This window comes from Bidens hawaiensis, unplaced genomic scaffold (genome assembly GCF_021521415.1).
Source record: "Bidens hawaiensis isolate Kalapana, Puna unplaced genomic scaffold, B.hawaiensis_p1.1 tig00012287_1, whole genome shotgun sequence".
Taxonomy (NCBI): Eukaryota; Viridiplantae; Streptophyta; class Magnoliopsida; order Asterales; family Asteraceae; genus Bidens; species Bidens hawaiensis.
Genome location: NW_027492001.1, coordinates 610,148 through 619,009, shown reverse-complemented (window position 1 = coordinate 619,009; position 8,862 = coordinate 610,148). Strand labels below are relative to the sequence as shown.

Below are 8,862 nucleotides of genomic sequence, written 5' to 3'. Positions count from 1 at the left end.
TTATTTCATGTGTAACACGGGCTGTAAGACTAGAAACATAATAATATAATTTATTTATAAAGTTTGTGTATGCACTGTGTTGGAATATGTTCCACGTCATTTCAAGACATTATCACATGCCTTTCTGAAAAGAAGGTTTAGTGGGAAATTGGTAATTACTGATTAGCTGCCCACTTTTCCATTGAATTTTGAGCATACGTATTAAGACTTTAAACCCATTTTGGTGCATTAACCCGGACTAAAACCAGTCTTGATTTTCCTTGAACCATGGGCCCACCGACCCGGTTTATAACCCAACATGTTTCAACAAAAAACCGGTTTTGACTAGAGGTGTACAAACCGGGTATTTTCAAGAACCAAAACCGTTCCTGGTATGATCAACAATAGTCAAAACTGGGTCAGGCAGGAACCAGTTCCGGGTATAGTTGGGTATTTGACCGGGCTTTTTTTCGGGTTCGAGTAGGGTCGGGTCAGGTTTTGACCTGGTATTTCCGGTTTCGGTTATGACGGGTCCGGGTTGGTTCCGGGTACAGCTCCGGGAGAAATCCATTGCCAGGTCATACCGGCGAGTCAGGTTGGGTCGGGTACGGGCAGGAAACGGCGAAACCGGGTGGTCACCTCTAGTTTGGACCCGACCTAACCCGCAATTTGTATACCAATTCGTAGTCTCATTCCCTCACACCAGTTTGAACCCGACCCGGTTAAAAAAGCTTGCAAATTTTTATTTTTTTGTCCCAAACCACTTTTAACCCGATCCAAACCGGTTTGGACAAGGTCGAACATTCTTGCATCCAAACCTGTTCCAAACCCGATTTGATTTGGCCCAAATCGGTTTTGACCAAACAGAACCGGTTTAGGTTTACAAACTGATTTGTACATGTCTACTTTTATATCATAATACAATGCCTATTGAAATCTTGGATTGCATATTATAACAAACAAATGCAAGTAGCTTATAAATGGTTATACTTCTTAGTTTGTTTGCACATGGTAAGTAGTTCGACCGTTCGACCCATACCAAAAACGACCCGTCACCCCACTCTCCAACCCTACCCATTCAATTCTTAGGGCACGATTCCCGTCAAGTCGTCAACACCTGGTTGACAATTATCTTTTCTTTAGACACATAAAACATAGATATGCCTATTAACATCACATATCAATTCCAAGGAAACAAACTTTCACCAACGAAACATGGCTTGTAAACAGGTGCAACGATAGAACAAACCGACACACAAAACAACATTTCAATTCACTTCCACACGGCTAAACCACACACTCTAGAAGCTAGCATCGGCACGTATGCTAGAAGTTGCATATCTTTAGCGGGGTCTCGGGGATATAAGACAAACCTGTCATGCCATAATATAGGTAGGTTATTGTAGCTTTTTTAAAAGAAATTATTATTATTATTATTATTAATGTTATTATTTTACCTTTTTCAACGTTAATCTGTAAAGAATCTAGAGTAATTATGCCATCAGTCAACGGAAGTAGCTCAAGTTTAACTGTAACTGTCGATCGGGAAGGAACACACCTGCATTTTAAAATATAGTCCAAATTACTAACCTTTTAATAAAATGTAAACTGCTTACTATTTCTATAAACAACGATGAATCTACCCAAGAGGAACTCTACTCTTCAACCACATATGTGTACGGCCCATATTACTTCTCGGAAGTACATCAGAAATTGGAATTGTTTTCTCATTAAAACCGCCAGGTGTACGGCTATGATCGTCACCTTCACCAGGTCTATGATCTAGCACCTTAGAAGCCGGACGCAGTCTATGCAGTGCAGAGTTTTGCATATTATTATTATTATTATTATCAAATGGGCCCATTGGTGACGGTGGTGAAAAAGTAACCGCTCCCAAAGGCGAGTTAAGTAGAGATGGAGCCAGTAATGTTAATGTTAAATCTTTGTTTGTCATATTTGATGCCTCCAGTGTTAAAACCTGATCATAATCATGTAATATATATTAAAACTTAAAGAAGCAGTAAAATAGTAAATATGTTCCAAATAAAAACCTGAACGGTTAAGTTAGAATTTTTGTCATCGGGCCCGAGTGTTCTTTTTGACATTTGAGATGCAACCGAGATCAAAATATCCTTTTGAATAGATGGTTGCCAGTTAGTCGGATGCTTGAATAACAACCTAGATTCTGCAAGAGCGCGTATCTTATAATGAAAATGTATAAAACATAATTTATAATTATTAAACATAAAAGGTTTATTAGGTAAGTCACTAAGTTGATTGCCAGTATAGTTGCATCGACACGATATAAGAACTGCATATTTATCAGTTGACGAGGCTCCACGATACTTATTGGTGAAGATGCGTGCACTCGATCCTGCACTTCCAGCACTAGAACTCCAAAACGGTGTTGCTGGTTTAAGAATGAACGAGTGTTCTTCATCTTTCCTGACAAACAACATAGTTGAGTTAGCTACTCGTCAAATGTGTAAAATACCCTTCACAGCCAAAACACAACAGAAAGTTGAGAGGGTTAACCTGAGGGGTAAATCGGGCAAGCCATAGTCGTTTCCGGTTTCAACACATGCAATTGGTAAATACATGGGGGCACCGCCTTTTGAAGTTTCCTCAAATACAAGTGTTATGGAATCCAAGTATATTGCGATATCTGGGGCGTGTTGCGGACAAACATTCTGCTTAATCATGTTTTAAACATATGATTAGGTAAATTGTAAACTTAATTATCAGACAAATGACCGAAAATCCCTGGGCTTATGCTGAATTCACAGCTAAGTCCCTGGAATTCTGTTTTTGCATGATTAAGTCCTTAAACTTATAAAATCTTAATGAAAAGGTCCTTTATATATAGTGTAGGGACTTAATTATACAAAAAGAACAAATTTGTTAAAATTATAGTCTATGGACTTAAGTTAAGTCCAGAGCTCTTTTTTGACATTTTTCATTTCTTCTGTAAACGAACCGAACAATCGATCGAACACGGACAACTTAACGAAGGAGGTTTTCTTGTTTGTGTTCATTCGTTAAGAGTAAATGTGAACAACAATGTGTTGGGCCAGAAAAGCTATTACAACTAGACTAAATTGTAACAGGCCTAAAAAATTTAAATGTGTATACTAATGAACGAACATTAACAAACAGAAAATAACAAAAATAAATAATAAACGAACGGAGGAACAAAAATTTAAATGAATGAACGTTCATGAACATAAATGAACGAACGAGGCGCGTGTTCATGTTCCTTCATTTATTAAATAAACGGAGCATAAACAAACATCTCGCCAAACAGTTCATGAATGTGCGGTTCATTTACAAGCCTAGTAAAAAGTTGTAAATAAGTTTAGACCTTTATTTGAACACAAAGAAGATCTTTTGTATTGCAATCAGCAGCAAAACAGCAAATCTCTAATGGTTGTATAATATCAATTTTCCTTCTCCATCTTCGACCAGGAGTGTGAATTCCTTCAAGCCCGCAACAAACCGAAAACCGTTCGGGCTCCAGGGGTACCCCTTGGAAAGATAAGAGTTCTTCATCGTTTGAAAAAGTAGAAGTTTGTGCACTTGTTGATGAAAATGATGGCATCGAATGGCTTCTAACTTGACCTGATGAAAAATTCTGAGAACCAAATGAATTGGGGTTCGGTTTTGTTAATGAGGTTAGAGCACTCGAACTCAGGCCCGGTTCTTGAAGAGATAAAACACGAGAATTGTGTACAGGAAGTATCCAATTTAAGAGATCACCATATGGGTCGTGCTCGGGTTGACCCGAGTTTTCATATTTTTCAAACTGAAGAATTTCCAAGATTGGATTTTGTAAGAAGTCCACACAAATATTTACCCGTAAAAGCACCTGTATCCTTCCAAACAGGAAAACAGAATACATATAAGGAATGTATAACACATTACCTCTATGGAATAACAAGTTAACTATGAACATATGTGATAATATACAAAACGAGTCAGATAATCATTTTGTAGTCAAACAAGTTATAGGAGATGGTGATTGGATGTGACTAAGTTGCTTGAAGTTGTAATAACCATATAATCAGATGCGAGTGCCTGGAAACTTTCGTTTATTTTATAAATTAAGATATAAATTGACTAAAAATGATATTCTTGTGAAAAAATGAGATGTATTGTGAGATGAAAGTATATATATATTTTTTCTTCTCAAATTAGGATAAAATATGGGTATTTAGGTAATTTTATTCTGCCAAGCATCAAACTTTAATTGGTTTTATCATGACTAGTACTTGTTAAACCTTCATATAATTAAAAATTTAAAAAAAGAATCTGTCAGTAATCAAATAATCAGTTGTTTTCACTTTTAAGGGTTTTGGAGTTCTAATTATTTAACAACTTAACATATAAAATGACCAAAAAGGACATTCGCGTGAAAAAGAGACAAATCTTGTATGAGAGAGTAAAATGATCTCAAATTTGCGTAAATAAGGGGTAGTCAAGTGATTTTATTTTACTTTAACCCCATATAATCATATCTTGAGATGCAGCATCTGTTTGTTTGGAAAATTCTGATCACTCAACAAAATAATATATCATAAAATGACCAAAAAGAACATTCTTGTGAAAAACGAGTTACTTCTTGTGATATGCAAGCAAAGTTTTTGCAAGTTAGGTTAAAAGATGATTATTGTGACCACGCGTCATGATAATCAGATAAACAGTTTCAAATGCAACTCCAAACACCCCCTATAAATATCATTTATGAAACGTACCACTATATCTCCATTAGCTAATTGGCTACATGTGACATCATTTTTTGCAATTCCGCCTGAAGTGCTAGCATCAAGACTTCCTCTTTCAACTTCCACATAGTCATTACAAGATTCGACTTGTATGAATTTTCCTCCCTCTGTTTCATTGGTTTTCCTTCTCGACCAAAGAGCTTCATCTGACTCGGAAATTCGAGTAAAAAAATGAGAGCTTTTAAATCTTTTCAACAACGCTTCTGTCTGTCTTATGTGTTCTCCCTGCTTGCATGGTGATAAGCATGCTACAATTCGAACTTGTTCACCTGCGTTCAAAGAAAACGCAAGGATTTACCACAAAACAGAAATGAAGAGAAACAAATATTATAAAAAGACAAACTACCTGGAAAAACAAATGACCGGTCCAAGGTTTTAAATTGTAGCATGTCTGGTTCTTTATTCCAATTGTCAGGAAGTTCTTCTGCACAAGTATGATTTAAATTAAATTCTTTTAAAATACTAAAAACAATACACACACACACACACATTATTAATTGATAAGAGTAAAATAAAGTAATGAAGATATATAGCAACGGATTACTGCATGGAATGGTGATAAATCCTTCTTCTTCAAGAACATCAATGTGCTTATCTACAAAGGTTAAACCAGTTTTCGTACTTAAGGCACCAAATTTATTCCCAGCTCCTTCACTTCTTCCATCATAATCATTAGCAGACGATGTTATTGGATACAGACTTTCGGCAATAAGATCATCTAATTTTAAAGCATGCTTCATGAGTTCCTCTGAAATGCCCAAAGCATGTCATCATTATTAAGCACTAAACATAAATAAATAAGTTCTAAAATCTGCATGTATATATATAAATATATCACTTAAGAACTAAGCGTAGAATGTTTAAAGTGCGTAAGATCCATGAACGTTTTTGTGTCATGAAATATGAATGACATCAAGAATATAAAGCGAAAAAGAAGTTCAAGCTTGTGTTTCTTTTGGACAACTTGATGGATACGACATTACGACTAGCTTAAGTTCCAATATAAACATATACATACATGCGCGTGTATTTAATCATGTTTAATCTATATTGCATAGAACTTAAGCTAGTCGTAATGCCGTATCAATCAAGTTATCCAAAAAAATTAACAGCTTAAAACTTTTTTTAACTTCATATTCTTAATATTATCCATATTCTGTAGCACCAAAGCATTCATAGATCTTAAACACTTCAAACATTAATAATATTAAGAATACGAAGTGACAAGAAGTTGAAGCTTGTGTTTCTTTCGAATAAGTTGATTGAAACGACACTGCGACTAGCTTAAGTTCCAATATATATAGTGTATACATATACATACACACGCGTGTATTAGTCATGTTTAATCTATATTACATGGAACTGAAGCTAGCTGTAGCGTCGTATTAATCAACTTATCCGAAAGAGATACAAGTTTAAACTTCGTATTCTTAATATTATTAATATTCCAAAACACAAAAGCATTCATAGATCTTAAGTGATCTATATATTAGGCTTACACAGTATTTATGCCTTCTAGCTTATAGTTCATCTAAACACATGTGATTAACATTTTAATTAATAATAATTAGTTCAGATCTAATAATAATAATATGTAATGTACTAATGTGTATAGCTTAAATAACTGAAGTAGAGTGAGAATTACTGAATTAGGGCTTTACGAGTGATATTACTAATAACTAATAAGTAATAATCAAATTATTTAATGTTTGTACGATAACAATTAACACGCAAATTGAATTACGAAATGATTGAAATGAGTGTCGGAAAACAAACCGATCGGAGATCAGCCGGTGGAAGATGAACGGTGGCGATCGATTCCGGTGTAATTAATAAGCTGGTGCGGTGATAAAATGTCGTCGTTTGGTTATGATTGAACGTGAACACTCACTAAACCTAACGGTGGTTACAGATTTACAGGCGGTTATTATTATTATTATTATTATTAACTTATTATAAAAGTATAAAACCATCGTGTAATGACACTCTAATGGTAATATTGTAAAACCATCGTGTCGGGCGACACAGCGACATGAATTTGATTGGTATCGTCATTAAGCAACCGATAATCAAATATGAGAAATAAATATATAACGTCCAAAATAGTATCAGTATATTTACACTTGTGAACAACATAACACAAATTCGATCGTTATCGCCGAAATAAAAAAGTAAATTAGCATTTGGTCACCGTTACACATTTGCACCATATTATATGAAATCATGTATTTGAAATTTCCTTTTCTAATTAAACCATTACTCTTTTACTATGTATTTTTAATTAGGCTGGATGTTGTGAGCTAACGTCTATTTACTTTAGCACTCTTTTAACGCCAACTACAATACCACTATCACTATGCCGGCGCCAAATCATTTTAGTCTGCCATCACCATCCTCTACACCCTCGCACCCAGAAGATGGATGAGATCCAAAACATTTCATCAATCACATGTAAACATGCTTATAGATATTTTTTTGTTCTTTTTATTTATGTATTAGTTAAAACCACAAGACACTTGTTAATGGTAAACATATGACACATAATCACCTTTAAAGTAAAAATAATAAAAAAATAGTTGGTTAGTTAAAATCCACAGTCTACATGACAATGACGTGATTCATTAACTAGGCCTTCTAGTTAATATAGGTGCACAAAAAAACCTGAACTTAGAACCGAACCAGAAGAAAACCCTGAACCGGGTATCTTTATACCAAGGTTTTTACCACCCTACACCCTACTCTACCTGTAGGGTACTGATAAAGTATGCACTTCAGTATCAAAATCCGTAATCGGAACCGGACCAATTTGTATCAGTTAATACCCCAAACTAGAACCAGGTTTTTCCAATATCTTAAACAATGTTTTTCAAGCACCCGACTTATACCCAAAATTACCCGGATAGCACCATAAAAAGTGTGGGCTCTTAAAAAACCCAATTTATACCCGAAAAAAACCTGAAAATAGGATTATCTCAATACCCGAAAGTAAAGTATTCAAAAATCCAGTTTTAGAATACTCGATTCCATACCCGACCCGAAACCCGATCCCGATCCGGGTATTGGCAAAACCCGATTTTCCAATACCAAGTATTAGAAAAACCGATTTGTAAACTTAAAACATAAAAGTTCATGCTAATGTTTTATGCTTGTAATAATCTAACAATTTCATAAAACCAAACCCACTATTTTCATATAACGATACTAGTAACGAACCCGCGCGATGCCGCGGCGACAATAATTTAGAACACGGTTTTGTTTTCTATTATTTTATCAATCCTCATGACAATCAAAGTGGCTCAACTGACAGACAAACTTCTAGGTGCAAATACACCAGTAAACTATCCAATTAATGCTTTCTGAAGGGGTTCATTGATTGATTGTCATCACAATTGGAAAAATAATTTCTGCATACATGCGTAAAATAAAAAAATAATAACCATTTAAATAATAAATTAGAGCCCCTATACAAGAACAAAATGTTTGTAAAGTAAAACTGCAATTATAGGTCCTAAAAATGTTAACCAATAACATAAAGTACAACTTATGAACCAAAATCTATCATCATAGCTCACTCTCTAACATCAAACTTTGTACTTTCTGTGTAGAAAATATTGTTGCCTACTTTGACTGCTATGTCCACCGGGCCATCATCAATCGTATTTATCACATAAAATGCATCTCCTATTTTACCATTTTCAGTTGATATATCTGCTCTTTTTATACACAAACTAATCTCCCAAAATCTCTTGGTTATATAAAATAAAAGTCCAGCTTGACCTTCTGCACACAATTCTAGCTCTAGTGCCTACACATCAAAGGCCAAACGTAAATGTTATCGAGTTAATTCATGTATCGTATATTCTTATGTATAACTATACCTTAATTATTCTTCGTTCGATGGCTACCTCAGGATACTTCATGACTCGCACGCATTCTGCTTCCAAGCTTATTCGAATTCCCTCAACATGTCGAAAATAATATTCCTGGGGCATTTAGACAGAAGTATTAATTTTCTAAACAATTTCCCATATGAATTTATGAATTGATACAGTAGAAACTCGATAAATTAATACTCGATTATTTAATAAACTCTCTAAGATAA

At 34.7% G+C, this 8,862-nt stretch overlaps 1 protein-coding gene across 1 annotated transcript; it reads right to left on the bottom strand.

Moving 5' to 3' along the window:
• Positions 1-1,228: 1,228 nt before the first annotated feature.
• Positions 1,229-6,609, bottom strand: LOC143540672 (uncharacterized). The gene is made up of 11 exons (XM_077033667.1): positions 6,537-6,609; positions 5,305-5,508; positions 5,107-5,184; positions 4,731-5,029; positions 3,341-3,844; positions 2,515-2,669; positions 2,261-2,424; positions 2,031-2,164; positions 1,623-1,957; positions 1,437-1,537; positions 1,229-1,352 (listed from the first exon to the last, which is right to left on the bottom strand). Exons 2-11 carry the CDS (start codon positions 5,498-5,500, stop codon positions 1,306-1,308), a joined length of 2,013 nt encoding a protein of 670 aa, XP_076889782.1. The 5' UTR covers positions 5,501-5,508; positions 6,537-6,609; the 3' UTR covers positions 1,229-1,305.
• Positions 6,610-8,862: the final 2,253 nt, after the last annotated feature.